We start from the raw sequence: 19,992 nt of genomic DNA on the forward strand, positions 1-19,992 counted from the left end.
ATGAAGGCTTCTTTCAACAGCTTTTGAGATATTGATATATAAAAATCGTGTATATTTAAGATGTACAAGTTGCTGTTTTGATATATGTATATATAGGGAAATGACCATCATAATTTAATTAACATATCTATCCCTCCACATAGTTACCATTTGTGTGTGTGCATGTGTGTGTTGAGAAGATTTAAAATCTCTTCTCTTAGCAAATTTCAAGTATATAATACAGTATTGTTGACTATTGTCACCATGCTGTACGTTAGATCTCCAAAACCCATTCATCGTGCGTTACTAAAACTTTGTACCCCTTGACCAATATATCTTCATTTCCCTCTCCCTCCAGCCCTTGGCAACTGCCATCCTACTCTGCTTCCATGAGTTTGCCTCCTTAGATCCCACATAAAATTCAGATCATGGTGTTTTTTTTTTTTTTTTTTTTTGAGACGGAGTCTTGCTCTGTCGCCCAGGCTGGAGTGCAATGGTGTGATCTCAGCTTGCTACAACCTCCGCCTCTCAGGTTCAAGTGATTCTCCTGCCCCAGCCTCCTGAGTAGCTGGGACTACAGGCACCCACCACCACGCCTGGCTAATTTTTGTATTTTTGATAGAGACGGGGTTTCACCATATTGGCCATGCTGGTCTCAAACTCCAGACCTTGTGATCTGCCCGCCTTGGCCTTCCAAAGTGCTGGGATTACAGGTGTGAGCCACCACGCCTGGCCCAGATCATGGTGTCTTTTGTGTCTTGCTTACTTGGCTTAGCAAAATGTCTTCCAGCTCCATCCATAGTAGCACAAATGGCAGAATTTCCTTCTTTTTAAGGCTGAATAATAATCCATTGAGTATGTGTGTATAACTTTTTCTTCATCCACTCATTTGCTGAAGGACATGTAGTTTGTGTCTAGTTCTTGGCTGTTATGAATAATGCTGCAGTGAATATGGGGGTATAGATATCTTTTTGAGATCTTGTTTTCAATTCCTTTGAATAAATATGAAAAAATGGGATTACTGGATCATATGGAAGTTTGATTTTTTGAGGAACCTCCATACTGGTTTCTACAATCTCTGAGGGCTTTTCTTGGAGCTAGAACACCAGCTTCAGCAGTGAAGGGTGTGGGAAGGCCTAAGTTAAGGGAGCAAGTGGGAAGGCCAGAGATAGTTCCTGATTTACAAACATCTGAAGACATGATCTTAGAAGAGTGTTTTTGTGGCAAAATTCTGTTTTGAATATGTGGCATTGTATTACATTTATGAAATCAGAGGAAAGGCAATGGAATATCACACAAAACCCTTCAGATAATGAAGAACTCAGTAATTTAAAAGTACTTTCTGGCCGGGTGCGGTGGCTCACGCCTGTAATCCCAGCACTTTGGGAGGCTGAGGTGGGCAGATCATGAGGTCAAGAGATTGAGACCATCCTGGCCAACATAGTGAAACCCTGTCTCTACTAAAAATAGGAAAATTAGCTGGGCATGGTGGCACGCACCCATAGTCCCAGGTACTTGGGAGGCTGAGGCAGGAGAATCGCTTGAACCTGGGAGGCAGAGGTTGCAGTGAGCCGAGATCATGCCACTGCACTCCAGTTTGGTGACAGAGCAAAAGTCTGTCTCAAAAAAAAAAAAAAAAAAAAAAAGGAAGAAAAAAAAGTACTGACGGTAGTCAGGATTTTGAAGCTGGAAAGGAACGAAGGTATTATCTATTTTAATCACCTCATTTTAAAGGTGAGAAAACTGAGGAGCAGGGAGAATAAGTAATTTGTATAATTTTCTATAGCTTACCTAGACCTAAAGAAATTTATATAGTTAACCTGGGAAATCTAGAACTGAAACCCAACTTTCTTAACAATGAATTCAGTATTGTTTCCACTGTGCAGAACTAAAGTGTATTTAAATCATATCAGCAATGCTTCTTTGTTTATTCACTTTAAAAAAAATTTTTTTTTTTTTTTTTTACTAGGCTTTTTTGGTTTCAGAGCTGGAGGCAAGGTGGTTTAGTGACTTAGCGCTTCTTAGCACCTATGCTATGATTGGCTGTGTAGTTACTCACATTGCTCATCTTTTAAAAGTGGACAGTGCTACGGAAAAACGCCTGTGATTTCATGAACTACAGAAGCATCTGACTCTAATTAAATTTACACTTCTTGGTAACAATAAAATGTAATGACTCATGGAATAAATAATTCAGTAGTAAACCAATTAGTGAATCACTAGAAAGACAGAAAAACTTTGCATCTGCAGAAGGGTAAAATAAGTCTATTTTAAGCCACTTTTCAAAACTAAGAGAAAATATGCATACTTTAAAATAATTCCAAGAGGGAAAAATCATTTTTGAATGTTTTCTTCCTTCAGGAATACAAGACTTGAAATTTCTAGTTTGTTCCCTTTTAATTACAAAATGGAACAGATCAACTTTCACACTTGTAAATATTACGATGAGCTTCTGATTATGGATGTTGAATCTGGATTCTTTTAATATTTTGAAATGATAGGAAGGTAATATCCAATGAATGTGTTAAATTGTCTACACTTTCCAGGAAAACTATGGAAAATAAAAATATTATATATTCTCACTGTATACCAACTTTAGCCCTTTTGAAATTTGTACTGGAAAATATATTTATTTTGTCTTTGAGAAAGATAATGTAAGTCTTTAGTTGATATTTGACTTTATTGATTTTCAAGATCACGATGAGTTCACATTGTAAGGAAAAAACATCTCAAAATATAGAAACCACATTTTATATCCTTATAGCAATGTAGATGCAAGAGCACATGAAGAAATTCATATATTTTTTGTTAAAAAATCATCAGAAATGTTTTACATGTAGAAGATACATGTGATAAAGAAGTTTGTTAATGAACATAATAGTAGGAAAATTTTATAGATAAAATGTCTTTGAAGAACATCTTTTTGATTTTCTCATGGTATAATACAATTGATTGTACTGTGAGTAGCATTTGTCTATAAATTCAAGTTATTTAGAGTAGTCTATAGAACATTCATGCTAGAAACACAATTCATATAACAACAATTTTTAAAGAACTAATTTGTAAATTATGACACAAAATTTTATTAACAAGGAAATATCCATTAATTGACTACTACAGTAAAAACTTTATAATGCTTGTATCATGAAGAAAGACCTTCCTTTTCCTTATATATTAATTGAACTACATAGGTATGCTGTACATTTTGTTATTCATGTTATAAGAATTCTAGATTCCATTGCTTTTGAAATATGTTTCTTTTTAGGAACTAAAAGTCAACTTATAGTTTGATTTCTGTTTTATTTGTACTGTGTTCCTGATTTTGTGGGTTTCTAAATAAAAAGATCAAACCCACCACTTTCAATATACTGTTTTCTATTTAAACTTTTGAATTGTAGTCAGAAACTGTTGTTGGACTGCATAGTTTTCAACAGTTTTTGGTACATTTCTGACTTTAGAAATCTGGGATAGGAATCCCTTTCCATATGCATATAGACTATTTTCTGAGCTTCTTCAAAACATGTTTCAGTGGGTTCCTGAATGTTCCTGATGATAGTCTCTCTTGTCGAACTGTCAATGTTAATCTGAAAAGTGAAATTACATGTACAGCATAAGTAAGCATAGTTAAGAAAAAGGCACCTATAGTAGAAAGGTTTAATTTATTCCCTGCTCTCCTTTTCAGTGGAATAGGGTAATTTTCTTTGTAGTTTTATAGGCATCTAAGAAGATATATAAAAAATAAACATTTTGCTTTTTTAAAAGTAAATATCCAACTCCACATCCAAGAGGAACAAAAAAGAAAAATATGAGGCTCAAGGCCAGGGAAGTTTCCGAAATCATGGCTTACTCAGGAAGATGCAGTGGTTTCTTAGTAGCAGTCTACAAATCAGGAAGTTTGTAAGACAAACGTCTTTTTAAAGAAAAGAGAAATTGGTGCTTTTTAAAAATTTATCTTCCTTAATAGTCACAAATGTTGATTTAACTGAATATGCTCTGAAATGGGAAGAAAATGAAGAGAAGTGGATAAATAGAGGGGAGAAGTGGCTATTTCAATAAACCAAGTATGTTCCAGATAAGAGTTCTGGAATATGTCCACAATGTAGGCTTGCCCTGTACGATAGAAATCTCATATACTGTCCTCTCTCTTTATTCCCTTAACAGACTTTTTATTTCTCATTGCCCAACAACACAGGATTCTCAAATGTCTCTTCATGGTATTTATAGTTCCTGCTGGGAAGGCCAATGCTTTCGCCACAGATTCCTTTTTTTCTTTTTAAGTTTCCTAGAAATTAAGATAATTTAATGGGGAGAAGCTTTGGAGCCAGATAGATTTAATTTTGAATCTTAACTTTACCACTTAATGGCTGTGTGACACTGGACAAGTTCTCAGAGTCTCAGGTTTCTTATCTGTAAAATAAGGTTAGCAATACTGAATTTATAGCATTTTAGGAGATACTGGATGTAAAGTGCCTGGCACTTATGGATGCTTGACAGATATTAATGCCCTTGCAGGGATGAACTGATTTCCATTCCTGTCATTGTCAGGTAGTTACCTCTCTAGGGGACTGTGGCTGGATGTAAATCTTATAAAGCTTCTTTGCCCTAGAAATTCTGCTCCACCGTGAGGCAATTTTCTTATAGGTTTCACATGCCATCCAGAATTGAATATTCTCGTCACTGTGCTCCATTTTTAAATATGCTGCATAGACTACTGGACCATCTAAAAGTAGAGGAGAAATCAGTTTATTTTCATGGGTCAAAATCACCAAAAAATCTAAGCAATACAGTTTAAAAAAAGCCTGATTAAAAACTCACAAATTATTTAACAAGTAAATATTTTATATCTATCTCTATATATCAATTTTCATGTCTATCACACACTTAGAGCTAACATCTGAAGCGTGCTTTGACAATGCTGATCACTGGTGATGTCATCCATTTATTCTGAGTCACTCAGAGCAAAATGCCCACCAGTGTGGATGAGTCTAGGACAGATAGGACAAGAGACATCACAGAGCCCAGGAAAAGGACTTAAGCTGCTCAGGAGGACGGGGCTCTAATCATGAAGCTGACACGAAAAATCTAAGACCTCATGCCAAACTGTAGGGTAAGAGCAGGGTTTTGAATGTAAACTTGTAGGTCAAGGTCAGGAGAAAAATATCCAAGCCATGTAAGAGTGATACTCTAATTAGTTTGTACACCCTGGAGTGTTTCTCAATGTCCAATCAGAGCAGAACACAGATAGATGAAGAATTCAACTTCATATTCATGGTTTATGGTTCAAGCCAGAAATAAGGGACCAGACAAGGAATGAAAAATCAGATGCGATGCTGGAAACTATCTCAGAATCTAGTACAGGACAGGGATTATGTGCAGCGTAACCATCACATAACACTTGATGCCAGAGATTCTTATCTTCAACTCTGATCTTAAACTGCCTTTCTGGAGTGCTTAGATAAGGATAAGCCAAGGAGGAGCTTTTCCAATTGAGACATTACTTTGTAGGTAGTAATATTTGAAAAAGAGGATTAGGTGAGCTCTCACAAATCTAACATATTAATTGGAATCTTTGGGAGGACCAAGTATTCTCAAGGTTCAAGATATTAATTTTTTTTGACTAGACTAGACTAGAAATTCTCTTCGCATATCCAAGGAATTGGATTGCTAAATGATAAAACAACAATGTAACTTTCAATTGGTGTTAAAAGAAATGTTTGTGTAGGCACACTGAGTAATAACCACCTAGAGACTATTAGGATATTTTGTTTACAAAAAGATGTACATAATTTAATACAACTTGATGAATTTGGAGATAAGTATACACCCAAGAAACCATCACCACAATCAATGCCATAAACATATCTATCACCTCCAAAAGCATAGGATTTTGATTAACACTATCTTGGTCAATATCATTTACTATTATGAGAAATAATGGTAGCCAGATGGAATGGAAATGATGAGTAAGATCATATTTTCCTGGATCTTCATCTAAGAGATCAGATCAAGTTTTCCAGCACTAGAAAGCCAGGCTCCTTGATAGCTTGGCTTTGTTAGCAGTGATATAGGAACTAAGATAACGAAGTATTTTGTCGTCAAGCAAAACAACTCAAATAGAAGTAGATCTCTTCTAAGGAGGCATTGGAGTTGGGGAAAGCTGAATATAAATATTGCATCCTAGGAATACTCAAAATTGAAACATGGACTATTATTATCACGTGAGCAAATGCAGCCTTCAGGACACTGCATGGGATACGGTTCAACAAGGACATAACATGAGATGAGTTAAGAGGACAGTTGAGATAGAGGCATTATATAAATGTAACATAGAAAATGATATAGATTAGATATTCCTATCCAATGTGAGGGGGATATATTTTAACTTAGATTTCAAACAAGAAGTTGATTTTCACACCGACGTGACTCTAAGTTGTGTCTTGTCTCACCATTGGCACAGAAAGGTTGGAACAGAGAACACAGATGCAGGAATTGGTACTCCAGTTCCTAAAGAGACAGCTGAATGGTGGCAAAACAAAAAACAAACAAACAAATAAACAAATAAAAAAAACAGAATGTTAAGCTGTTTCTGGCTTAACAAGTAAAGTTGGAAGCCAATATTTATATGGTTTGTACTTAGCTATGGAACAGAAAGAAAATGAGATAGCAGATAAAAATCTGTGGCTCATGGAATGAGAGTCCGTCACACAGGCTACTTGGATGGGTTGAGTGGATGAGTAGGTAGGGGTAGGAAAATGATCTGGAAACTAATATTAGATTCTAAGCTAGTATTCTGAATTTGTGTTTATGTTTAGCTTAATTATGTAGTAAAATGTTTATAGGTTATCATTTTAGAACCAACTGTATCTGTATCTGGCTTCTTTAACTTTCTTCCTGATGGATTGGAAGAAGTATCCCTGTTTCTTTTTTGGGCTGGCCAAATGGTTCTACAATTCTTGTCATACCAAAGTCCTTTGCTCATGAAGCCATATATACATTGCCTTATCTATTTGTCTATCTATCTGTCTGTCTATCTATCATCTATCTTTTTTTCTGTCTTCACGATCTGTTTCCTCTATCTATCTATCTCTCCACACATAAATACACATATTATAGATCCAGTTGTATTATTCTATATATATTGCATGGATATATGGTATTCTATATATACTGCATAGATATACAGTATTCTATATATACTATTAAAAATATGGTATATTTCAGATACTTGATGTGGCAGATTGTAGTATTGTTCCTCAGTTATTTCCTGACCTTTGTGTAGGGGGATTATACTTCCATGTCCTGTTTATGTCAGCATTGGCCATTGAACTTGTGTTAGTCAATGAAATACATGCAAAAGTGCCATGGACACGTTCAAGCAGAGGGTTTAAGAACCATCATGTGGTTCTATTTCCTATGTCTCACAGCCACCACAAGAAGAGCATATTCTAGAAAAGAGCTGCTCCTTTAGCCCGAAGGCTGGAATGAAGACATGGAATAGAGTTGGAGCTGACCCTAGCTGTTGTGTATCATGAAAAAGAAGTGAACCTTTATTAATGTAAATCACTAGGATTTTATGTCACTTGTTACCATGTGATGACTAGCGAAAGCTGAACTGGATTTCGCTATATATTTCAGATATAATTCTAGCATGCAGAATGAGTGGACTCATGTGATTGGCATACTTTACAGAATTCTGTCTGCATCAGGCTAACTTTTGTCTGAATATGCTGCAAGTTACTCAAGCTAGCGGCTGAAAATGTATTTGTGTAAAAGTGTTCCAGGAATCTTAGTAATTATTAAAGTCAGAACTGAATTGCTCTCTTTAGAATTTCGATTGATTCATACAACAAGTGAATTACAAGGTGGAAAAGCCTTTTCTAAATCAGGCAATGTAGGCAGTTCTGAAGTTTTAAATGATACTCATTCCTGAACATTATGCTCAGAAGACTGCGATTCTGCTTGAACAGAGTGAATAAGATGATAAACATCAGAATTGCTCATTTAAATTGGGAGGATGGAAGAAATGGCTTATGTCATACATAGTGTATACTTTTCCCTTAAAAAGTGAGAGTGGTGCCTTTGGGAATCTCTAGCCTGTTCTTTTAAAACTAGTCACTAAAATTAGTATTTCTATGACACACAAGGTGACACATGCCAGTGTTCTTGATGCAGAAGGGAAATGTGGGCTTTCTCATGGCTGAGTCAGAACAGTGGCCCATCTATTCCAGAATTATTTTTTCTGTAAGACTGCAAGGCTTACACCAGGCAGGAAATCCCAAGGGTGCACTATGTTGCAGTACCATTAGAAATGCCTCTAAACCAATTTAAAATCCATTTTATTTTCAATCTGTACCACTGGGGATAATGTACTTCATAATTCTACCATAGTATGTGTGGAGTTTTACAGTGAAGCTTCAGTTTTATTAAAATTCTCTGTTGTGGCTTCTATGCTGTTAATAATTTCTGATTTTTCTTCTACCTTTGTTGTTAATATTAATATTACTAATATTATAAACACAGCTTAAAGAGTTGTGGGTCTTTTTTTTTTTCAAATTTATGGTCCTTTATTTTAATGTATTTTTTAAATTTTCTATTTAAATTAATATTTGTTATTTATGGCTAAAAATAAAATGTGTAAATATATTGTTGTCTTCAGAGGAAAATATTCCATAATGGCATACAGTCAGCCCTCTGAATCCTTGAGTTCCATATCCATGGAATCAGTCCTCTGTGGATCAATAATTTTTTTTAAATTATACTTTAAGTTCTAGAGTACATGTGCACAACGTGCAGGTTTGTTACATATGTATACATGCGCCATGTTGGTGTGCTGCACCCATTAACTCGTCATTTACATTAGGTATATCTCCTAATGCTATCCCTCACCGCTCCCCCAACCCCATGACAGGCCCCGGTGTGTGATGTTCCCCTTCCTGTGTCCAAGTGTTCTCGTTCAATTCTGTGGGTCGTTTTTAATGCAGAAAACTTCTAGTAAATTAATAACTACTGTTAACAATTTGATATATTTCCTTTTATTCTTTTAATCCTTTGTTCATGAACAATTGCCTACCTAACTAGAATTCATTCATCTACACAAACACAGATACACACTGGAATGATCCTATGGGCATTATAATATGAAAGCAATTTTGTATCATTCTTATTCTTTCATAGTTAATAGCACATAGCGAACACTTTCTCTTTTTCATTTTTAATGATCATATAATAGTCTGTTGATGGGGTAGGCCATAACATATTTAGCCACTCTATTATTATTGTTTTAGATTGTTTCCCCTTTTCTTGGTTATAAGTTATCCTACATTGAATATTTTGGCTTATAAACTTTTTCACCTCTATTTTCTTAGGGAAAATAATTGATTTAAAATAGAATTTTTAGATTGAAGATGTAATATTTTTGGAGACTCTTGATACATATTGTAAAATTGCTTTCAGAAGGATTTCATTATTTTTCATTCCCAATGGCAGTGTCAGTGTTGACTTACTCCACCCTCTGCAATCTAATGGGGTGAAGTCAGTAACTTGTAATTGTTTAAATATGTATTTTTAAAATATAATGCTTAAACAGTTTTGCATTTTTACTGACCATTTCTTTTTTTCCTGTGAATTCCAAATCTTTTGTCTGTTTTTTCTTTGCATTGCTAGTGTTTTCTTAAATTTTTCAGATCTCTTTATATACTGAAGACACTATCTCTGTTACATTTATTGCGTTCTGTTCTCTTTTACGTATTATTTTTGTTTATGAATTTTGAGGTATATTTGTAAACCATTGAATCTGAAGAAGCCTCAATTCATCTATCTGATCCTGCTTTCAATTTCCTCTGTACTTTTATTAGAGAAAAATCTTTAAAGCAAAAATCTATTATTTATCCCCCTCAACATTTCCCATTGCCCAGGTGACAAGGCCACCCCTCTTTGCGTGGTTTCCTTCCATTATCCTCCCATTCACCTGAGAACCCTTGGAGAATCAGGACTGCAGCTTATTCATCTTCATGTACCCCATGCCTCAACACTGCCTGCTATATAGCAGGCACTGAATAAACACATGTCAATTTGGGCTTTTGGATCCCTCATGTTTCTGTTTTAAAATGACTCTCTATGGCTCTTGAAAAGTGAAGAAGCAGACCTTAGTTATTGAAAATCTAGGAAGCACTAAAGACCACAGGTTTATATCTGAAATGCTATTGCTTTTTGGTTTTCTGAAAGCAATACCAAAAAAAAATGTACTAATTGGACAGTGATGTCTATTCTAGGCGAGGTTTTTTTTCCCCTTTGCAAGGTGAAGAAGTGCATGAGAAGTTAAAAAAGACAAAAAGTGCTAAGTGGAAAGGGTAGAGGCAAGGCAGTGCAGGTAATATAAGGGTTGATGAAGGGAACCATGGCAACAGCAGTAGTTAGCAGAGATTAGAATAAGTGATAGTGTAGGAAACTGCCAATCACACTGTGCAGCAAAGGAGCTTGCACAGATGAAAAAAGCTGAGAGAATGACTCTGTCTTTGGGATCAGGATGTACAAAAGGGAGCAACAATAACCATCAGTAACTTCTACTGCCTGCTTTGTGCCATGATGCTGATGAAGATGCACCAGCCCACACAGATGGTTCATGATATGGAGCGGCCTTCATTGCCTTCAGCAGTATGACAATCCCACACTGTTTAACTGGCATTTCTAAGGTGGTCTGCATGGGATTGTGGTAATTTAGAAAGGGTGGAAAATAGTACATTCAAAGATGATTTGATCAAAAGATTGAAGCAAACTCTGTGATTCAGAGCACTTGCTTATCCGGAATGGCTTAATATCTGCTCTGCGTGTGTGCTGGGGCAACCTGAACAAGCCAGAGAAAAATATACAACTGTGGTCTCGCATTTGAAATCATAACTTCAGATTTTAAACAGACACTCAACACTGCCCAGTCAACCAATGAGCCTTCCATAGTATCATGGTTCTCTAAATCTGCAGAAACTATTTTATACCTCCTCCGTTGTTATGTTAAAACATACTAAAACATCCTCTCCTAAGCAATCTACTGGCGACCTTCCCTCAAACTTCACTGAGAGCACAGATTAATCAGATGGATATTCACCGTCTTCTCTCCAGAAATAACCAGAGTACTTCCATCTGTACTCCTCCTTTATAACTTCTCTCCTGAGAGGCAAGTGTCCCTGTTCCTTTTTGGGATGGCCAAACAATTATTTTTCTGGTTCCCTCCTACTTTTGCTTTTTCCTACTTTGCATTCCTACTTTGCATTCCTCTATTGTTCTTATAAGTATCTCCACTCTCTTCTGTGTCATCAGTTTCTTCCCCATGAATGGTTGCCATCACCCTACAAATATATTGCTGTATTTCCCAAATATAACTAGTAACAACTATTGACTCAAACTTTCGGTATTGACCTCATTCCCACTTCCAGTCTCTGCTTTTTTCTCTGCAGAACTCCACAGCAAAACTTATGTCAGTGATTCCTTATGCTGTGTATCGCTTCCTCTGGTTTTACCTGTCTCCACCATACCCATGAAACTGCTCTTGTTGAGGCACTGTTGACTTCCATATTGCCATGTCTAGTGGTCACTGTTCCTTCCTCACCTCAGCTGACTTCTCAGCAGTCTTTGACAATTCACAGCTTCCTTCCTGAAACACTCTCTTCTTTGGCTTCCACAAGAATGCACTATTTTCGTCATTCTTACCTCACTTTGTGCTCCTTTTCCATCCACTTTGCTGACCTCTCTGGTTACCTGGACTTGGAAGTAGCACACACCTAAGTTTCATCTCTGGGTGTGTTTTCCTCTATCTGAACTCTCCCTCTCAGTGGTCTCATAGCCCTATGGTTTTGTTAGCATTTATATGCAAATTACCCCCAGCCTTGTCTTCCCCACTGAGTTCCAATTTTACCTGAATTATTGTAGCAGCCTTCTAGCTAGTCTCTCTACTTTAGTTCTATTTGGTTACATTATGTTTCATATAAATAACAAGAAAATCTTTGATATTTAAATATATAAATAAAAAATCTTTCATATTTAAAAAATTATTTGCAAATAATGTAGCATTAAATAGCATTATCTAAAAGGTATCTAAGTTGCTAACATTCTTAATTTCTAATTAACTTGTGGATTTTGCCATAGTTCTGTTCTCAAACTGATGGTTTTCTTGGATCCCCTTTTCCCACTGAGATGTTGAATTTAATTGTATTTTGATGACTATGACTTAATGGCTCCCTAAAACGTCTCTAAACCAATTTCGGTTCATCTATTGAGACCCAGGCTGATATATTTCTTTTTCATGTGTATGTCTGAGCTACTGTCCTTAGAAATAATGTTTTAATCTATGTAAAATATGCATCTGCATATCTCAGCTACAGCATGCATGTGACTAATGTCCTTGGTTAATGTAAACACATTTTTATTCTCTGGCACATTTAATATTTGTATTTTTCGTTTTGTCTTACTGGTGGATCATCCATAGAATGATTCGTTTTATTACTTATTATGTGATTGTTGAATTTTTACGTGAACTTCATAGTAATATGATTTCTGGAAAGGCTCTTACCCTATTTTTGCTGGCTTTTATAAAGAGCAGTATGATGTTTTCCTATTCTCATCTTTGCTAGAGCCTTTGCTTATTCTCATGACACTAGAATTCTAAATTGCTGATTCTAGCAAGGCAGATGACCACTTGAAATCCTTGCCAAATAATTAAGCCTATTCATTTTGTTTATAAGGCTTCCAGGACTGGCACAAAAACTTACATAATATAGCTTGGTGTTTTGAACTTTTCTCACTAATATTTTTCTTGTGTTTATTCATGGAACATTTATTGCATGCTCATTGGGTACAAAGCACATTTTCAGTCTCTCAGGGGTTTGAAAGGTAAATGAGAGGCAAGCTGTGCTCTTAAGGAATTTATAATCTAGGGAGAAAGCCACTATATAAAAAACCCAATACACAAACTAGCTACAATTAAAAGCAGAATAAATGTTAATACTAACAAAATAGAAGATAAAGGAGAAATTACTCAGCAGTTTTCTGGAGAAAGTGGCACTTGAATTTGACTTTCAAACATGAGCAGAGTAACTAGAGATGAAAAGGACTTTGAACAAAAGCCTGGAGCAGAAGAATCATAGATGTACAAGTAGAAAATGAAGTGACCCACACTGGTGGAGGGCATGTTATGTGACAGGGCATAGCTAGAGACAAATTTTAGAAAATGTTTTGGGTTAGGGTGTAGAGAGTACTAAATACCAAGATTTTGGACTTGTTGGTAGGCAGCAGAGAAAAAAGAATGATATTCAAAGACATGTACTTTATTACTATTAAAAGAAACTACCAATTATTGTGTGCTTAATCTATATTAGGCATTGAGCTAGATGTTTTGTATCTCACCTGCACAATAAACCTGAAAGGATAAGTGATACTATTCCCATTTTGTAGATGAAGAGTATGAAACTCCAAGAAAGAGATCAATCTAGCAAGGTGGCAAAATGTGTATTACAGAGGATTGGGACAAAAATTTACAATATAGTTAACTGAATATGCACTTTTGTCTCTTCATCCCATTTCAATGTTCTAACATTGACCCAGAAGATATATTTGTTTAAAATTCACATTCATGCTGGCAAATTGGATTATAAACTATGAGGAATACCTGAAAAGTGAAAGGCAGTGGCGATTGCATCAAAGAAAGAAACTATGGCCCCAAATGCCCATTGGAAAGGCATGCTACAAAAGATGAGAGCTCAGGTGGTGACCCAATCCTGTAGAGGTAGATCCAGCCCTAGGGATGAGGCAGAAGTGAGTGCCAGAATGGTTGATTAACGTGTTTCAGCAGGAGTAGCCAAGTGTCTACACCTACTGCCATTACCCTCTGGGCTGGGCAGTGACAACCGAGTCCATACTAAAGAGGGTCTTGAGTCAGAAAGAGCAGGTAGTGCCTCAGGAGTATGGCAACCCCCATGAGGAACAGGAGGTACCTTGCCCAGAATAGCCACTGGTATACCCCACTAGTTAAAGCATGTAAGTAGCACAGCCAACTCTCCTTCATAGTCCATAGCTCTAAACAGATAAAACATTCACAGAGAGGCTAAAATGGGATCTTAAATAAAAAGATGGGTCTATAGGCAAAAATTAACAAGCATTGAGGGGAACCAACTCCATTTAAAAAAAACTACCAAATTCAACAGGAGAATTTTCTGTGTCTACACCCTACATTTTTTTTCTGTACCAGTCTTCTGGTTTTATCATTTTCTACAACGGACCAGCTTTTCTGACCCCAAACGCAATTGACTATTCTTTTGAATGCACGTCCTCCTTTATTTTTCCTGCATTGAGCCCCATGACTTTGTCTCTGTCACATCCATTGCTGGTATCTCTTATTTGTACCATGTTAATGTCGATACTTACCTACAACTATATTCAGACCCATGTATAGTCCCACTTAAATCAGACACTGAAAAAGTTGAAACAAACTTTGGGGAGGAGTTTTAGAACAGCAAGACTCAAATTTATTCTTACTTTTGAAGGCAGCAAGAACAGCGAGTTAAGTGTTTTTGTTTAATACTAACTTTAGAAGGCTATGGTATGCGTTACTACTTAAGCATATTTTCCAAGGGATTTTGTGCATATACTTGTGAAGAATATTCACAGTGACTAATCTTGTTTTAATTAACACCAGAGAAAATAATAGTGGTTGACATAACAAACTATTTTCAGGTTTTCTTTTTTTAACTGTGTCAGTTGCCAGTTAGAAGGCTGTGAGAAGAATAGCATACATTCATCATCTGGCACCCCCACCTTTACCTCTAAGAATGGAACTCGCTAGTTATTCAAAGATGACAGATACGCAATACTCACATTTTGTAGCCATTAAATTTTCAAAAGACTGGGCCCACTGTAATACTTCCTCCAAAGTAAGGCTTTGAAAAGAAACAAAAAGCACTGATTGGGCTAAATATTCTCAAGGTTTTTGTTGAACTAAGTAAAATTATATTATCTTGAAAATGACACCAAAATATATTTACATTCCATTTGTGTGTGGTTTTGGTTGGAAAGTTATTTTCCTGTGATATTTTACATTTTATTTTTACTATTTAAATTTTTTAAATTATAAAAATTGTGCAAATAGTGTAGACTTGAAAATATAATTTAATAAATATTATTCAGAACCATAGTCCTATAATCTCCCTATTAATAAATTACCACTATTAGTATTTTGATGTAGTTTTTTAAAGTCTTTTTGTTATGTTTGTATTTGTGTGTTTTTAATCAAGAAGTAATCACACTATGTGTGTGTATACTTTATGCATTTTATGTCATCATAATTGTATTAATCATTTGTAGTGTTATAATTTATAATTACAAATGTATAATCATTGATAGTCATATTGTTTATGGTGATGGTGAAATATGCTACAAGGGGGGCATGCCATAGTTTACATAATTATTGTCAAACAGCATATTGATTTTCTCTCATTTTTCACCATAAAATCTCAAATGTAGCCCAGCTGTGTTTAAGGCTTGCCATGGCCACATGATTAGAGTAATTCCAGGGCACTAGCAGTAGAATCAAAGTTGGTTAAAAGAGGCAGATTTTTAAGGTTTTTGGTACAGATTGCCAAATTGCTTTTAAAAGGGTTATGCACTGTTTGCCGCTGCCACCAGCCAAGTGTTTACCTATTTATCTATTAGAATCTTAGAGTTAATCCACAAAACCTATTTGCATGCACTCACATAATACAGTTAGTAACCCTAAAGCTAGTATTTTCTCAGTCTCCTATTTGCTAGAATTTTTTTTGTATCAGTTTTAATTTTTATTAAGGTGTATTATGTCAAGTTACATTTTACCTAAACAGTATAAACAAAGCCATTTACCATTTAGAAAATAGTTGTGAAAGATTCCAGAACTCTGTTCATTTTGGTGAGCTTCATGAGGTGAATTGGCAAATGACTGTATTCTCAAATACAAGTAACTTTATACACCATGGAATACTATGCAGCCATAAAAAGAAACAATATCATGTCCTTTGCAGGGACATGAATGGAGCTGGAAGCCCGTATCCTCAGCAAACTAATGCAGGAACAGAAAACCAAATACTGCCTGTTCTCACTTATAAGTGGGAACTGAATGATGAGAACATATGGACACATAGGGGAGAACAACACACACTGGGGCCTGTTGTAGGGTGGGGGCGTGGGAGGAGGGAGAGCATCAGGAATAATAGCTATTGGATGCTGGCCTTACTACCTAGGTGATAGGATGATCTGTGCAGCAAACCATCATGGCAGACATTTACCTATGTAACAAACCTGCACATCCTGCACACGTACCCATGAACTTACAATAAAAGTTGGAAATAAAACAGAAATAGGCAATGTGTTTATTGCCATTCAGTTTATGGTGCATTCTTAATTGTTCTGCTTTCAACAACTAGATAATTGAAGATGGCTATAGACACGCAAGCACTGTCCATTGGCTATACCTAAAATTAGCAGCCTAAAAGTTAGTGCTGCAGGAACAGCCATCAGCATTAGCAGGTTCTTAACACAATGAAGGAGGATTAGTTAAAGAGATTAAAAAATATCCGAGAACATGGAAAAATATTGGGAGTCCTTAAAAGGTCAGATATCTTTTGTTTTCTAAAAATTCAGACGGATCTTGCCAGTTTTGGATGGACTGCTTGCATCAGTACTGAGGCTTAACAGTGTACTGTGTTAAGATTGCTTTCAAAAAACATTTCCATGAAATAGTATCTGAGTCATTGTTCTTTTCTCTTGTTAAAACTTTAGAAAAAGTAACCTAAAATAACCTTTTCAATCTGGTGAAATGGAAAGAGCTAGGCAAGGTTTATTGAATGCCTGTCCGTTCTAATCATTCCCATTATATAGGGAAGAATAAAATCTACAACACGAGTGAAGAGTCATCAATGTGTTGGGTTAGCTTAAAATTAAGTGTCGATAATTGTTGGTAAGAGAGTTCTTTTGTCTCTAAGACTCATGAGATTTATGGGGAGAGATGATTGGAGTAATTATGGTTGGGGGTAAAAATGGGAAATACAATTTGTTTTTAATTGAACCCCATTTTTGCTTATAATTTTTTTGGAGGTTCTCACAAGTTTAATGCTGGCCCATGGCTATCCAGGTGCCTTTATTAGGATTATTTGAAATACCTTTTTTCCTGATACAAGTTCTCCCTTGTGTCCTCTCCATTCTTCTGGGCGGATGGGCAGTGGATACCAAACAGATATGAAAGCATTTTAAGATACCATGATGTTGTAGACAAAGGAATGAAGAATGTTTGGAGTCTCTGACAGTCCTAGGTTCTAATCCCAGTGCTATACTTAATTGTCCTTGGTCTTACTTAAAATCTTCAAACCCCAATTTTATTGTCTATATAATAGGGATAATAACGTCTATCGCACAATGTTATAATGAAAATTAAATTAGGTCATGAATGCCAAGTACCTATTAAATAACTGTTATCTGGCAGCTTTCCATGAATGTGATTTTTAATTTTTCTGGTCTTCCCCTTTTCTCATGGTGAATCTGTAAGGCAGATAGAAGAAATGCGGGCTCTGGCAGTGATCCTCTATGGGAATCATTCAAAGAAAGGAGAGCTGTCCCTTAATTAGCAGATTATACCTTTGTCCTTGGATGCACCTGTGCAGTGCAGTAGCATTCACTGTCATTTAAAATGCTGAGCTTTGGGTCTTACTCTCTCCTCTGACCACCATTGCAGCATCCTTCTCCTTGCCACACAGTAGCTTGTAAGCCTTTTTGGACATTTTGGTATTTTAGTGAAAGAGCATTCATGCCAGGGGCTCTGACCATACAAAAAGGTGTGGCCAGAACTGAGGGCTGGACATGGACTATGTTAGGCACTCATGGTTAATCTAACAGGGGTTCTCAACTTTTGGGAATTCTTTCAGGTGAGGAAATCCAATGCAATGGTCTGTTACTTTTCTCAGGCATTATTCTTTTCACTGTTCTCATCCAAATGGCAACATTTTGAGTTATAGAAAAGTGTGGAGGAAGAGACTTGGGAGCTTGGTTAACATTTGATTCCTCCTCCAGTCTCACCTTCTTTATCTAGGGATGAAGCTTTCTGGCACTTCGTATGTGGAGGGTTGGAACCAAGAAAATATTTTGGATTGAAGAATCTCATTTTAACACAAACAATATTCTTTGTTTTTTAAAAAGAACAGAGACTATTCATAATAGATTCTAAAGCATTTAACTTGCTGAATTCTCAAGTGTAAACCATGAATAATGAAAACAAGAATCTTAGTAACATATGACTGCTCTTCTGGTGAAATGACTCATGTGTAAATGCAAATTTTACTTTCTGAACAAAATATGTTACAATAGCAGTTTAATAAATATGTACCTATTTATCATCTGATAAATATACTTTACAGTTACCATAGAAACTTAAGTGCTACTTACTTTGAAGGGGGCCTCTTAGATTCATCTCTGCACATCTTACAAATCCAACAATTCCGCCTGCTCATTTTTCTAAGGAAATACAGTATATATTTGTATAATTTAGTCATTTAAAATAATTGTATGTTAGAGTCAGTTTCTAAGGAACATACAATATTATAAATCATAAAAAAAGATGGGCTCTTGAAGTTAATGGAATACAGTCACTGGGGGAGTTGGGAGGAGAGAGGAGAATAAAATGACTCATCTCTCATAAATATTTTATAAAAATATATGTGCTTAGATTTGTAAATGACTTTACTCAACTGGCCTATTTATTAAACAATGAGGTTTAAAAAATACCAATCTCTGAAAAAGATCTTTTCATTTAGAACTTACCGATAATGAATTTACCAACCCCAAGGCTTCCCTTTTGGGACAATTATTATTATTATTTTTATTTTTTTGAGACAGGGTCTCACCCTGTCACCCAGCCTGGAGTGCAGTGGCATGATCATGGCTCACTGCAGCCTCGACATCCCCAGTCTTAGGTGACCCTCCCACCTAAACCTCTGGAGTAGCTGGGACTACAGGCATGCGCCACCAGGACTGGCTAATTTTTGTGTATTTTTGGTAGAGAAGGGGTTTCACCACATTGCCCAGGTTGGTCTCAAACTCCTGGGCCCAAACAACCTGCCCACCTCAGCTTCCCGAACTGCTGGGATTGTAGGCATGAGCCACTGTGCCCAGCCACAATTCTTGTGTTTAGAAAGCTCTCTCAATGTATTAAAAAAGAGCCTTATTTTAACTGGACAAGTAAAGTAGTGTAAATAGCCAAATAAAAAATAAAGCACCTTCTGAGTGAATTTTAAGGGTGCTGCTTATCTGGTTTTATCTACTCTGGGCACAGTAACTTTGACTTTAAAATTCAGTTAGAGTTTATTCATCTCAGGCACCTTTACATAACAATACATATCATAGAAGGTTTTTAACTCAGGACTTTAAAAAAACAACTAACAAATTTGTTAAGAGTTATTAAATCCACATTTTAAAGCTGGAAATGGTTTTTTAAACATATATACATACATATATAATGAATTATTAAGGATAAACTGAATTTTTATATCAGTCTTTACGATTCATTCAAAAGTCTGTGGAATACTTGTTATGTGCCAAGTTCTGGCTGCCTGTGATCAATATACATCTTGTCTGTCCTCTTCTGTCCTCACTGACAAGCAATTAAAATACATGTGATGGGCCAGGCACAGTGGCTGATACCTGTAATCTCAGCAATTTGGGAGGCTGAAGTGGGGAGGATTGCTTGAGCCCAGGAGTTCTAGACTAGCCTGGGCAACACGGTAAGATTCTGTCTCTACAAAAAGTAAAAAAAATTAGCTGGTCATGTTGACTCATGCCTGTAGTCCCAACTACTTGGGATGCTGTAGTGGGACAATCACTTGAGCCCAGGAGATGGAGGCTGTAGCAAGCTGTGATTGTACCACTGTGCTGTAGCCGGGGCGACAGAGTGAGACCCTATCTCAAAAACAAAAAACAAAAACAAAAAATCCCGAAATGTGTTGGGGACTT

At 36.2% G+C, this 19,992-nt stretch overlaps 1 protein-coding gene across 6 annotated transcripts in view; it reads right to left on the reverse strand.

The window, feature by feature from the left end:
• Window positions 1-2,640: 2,640 nt before the first annotated feature.
• RGS13 (regulator of G protein signaling 13) overlaps window positions 2,641-19,992 on the reverse strand; it is a 51,228-nt gene continuing 33,876 nt past the window's right edge. For all 6 annotated transcript variants that reach the window (XM_063794349.1, XM_063794343.1, XM_063794347.1 and 3 more), the window contains 4 exons: window positions 18,430-18,498; window positions 14,842-14,903; window positions 4,533-4,699; window positions 2,641-3,563 (listed from right to left, as the gene is read on the reverse strand). In XM_063794349.1, coding sequence (XP_063650419.1) covers window positions 3,378-3,563; window positions 4,533-4,699; window positions 14,842-14,903; window positions 18,430-18,494 — 480 coding nt within the window. In that variant the 5' untranslated portion in view covers window positions 18,495-18,498 and the 3' untranslated portion in view covers window positions 2,641-3,377. The remainder of the gene's footprint in view (window positions 3,564-4,532; window positions 4,700-14,841; window positions 14,904-18,429; window positions 18,499-19,992) is intronic.

This window comes from Pan troglodytes, chromosome 1, assembly GCF_028858775.2.
Source record: "Pan troglodytes isolate AG18354 chromosome 1, NHGRI_mPanTro3-v2.0_pri, whole genome shotgun sequence".
Lineage (NCBI taxonomy): Eukaryota > Metazoa > Chordata > Mammalia > Primates > Hominidae > Pan > Pan troglodytes.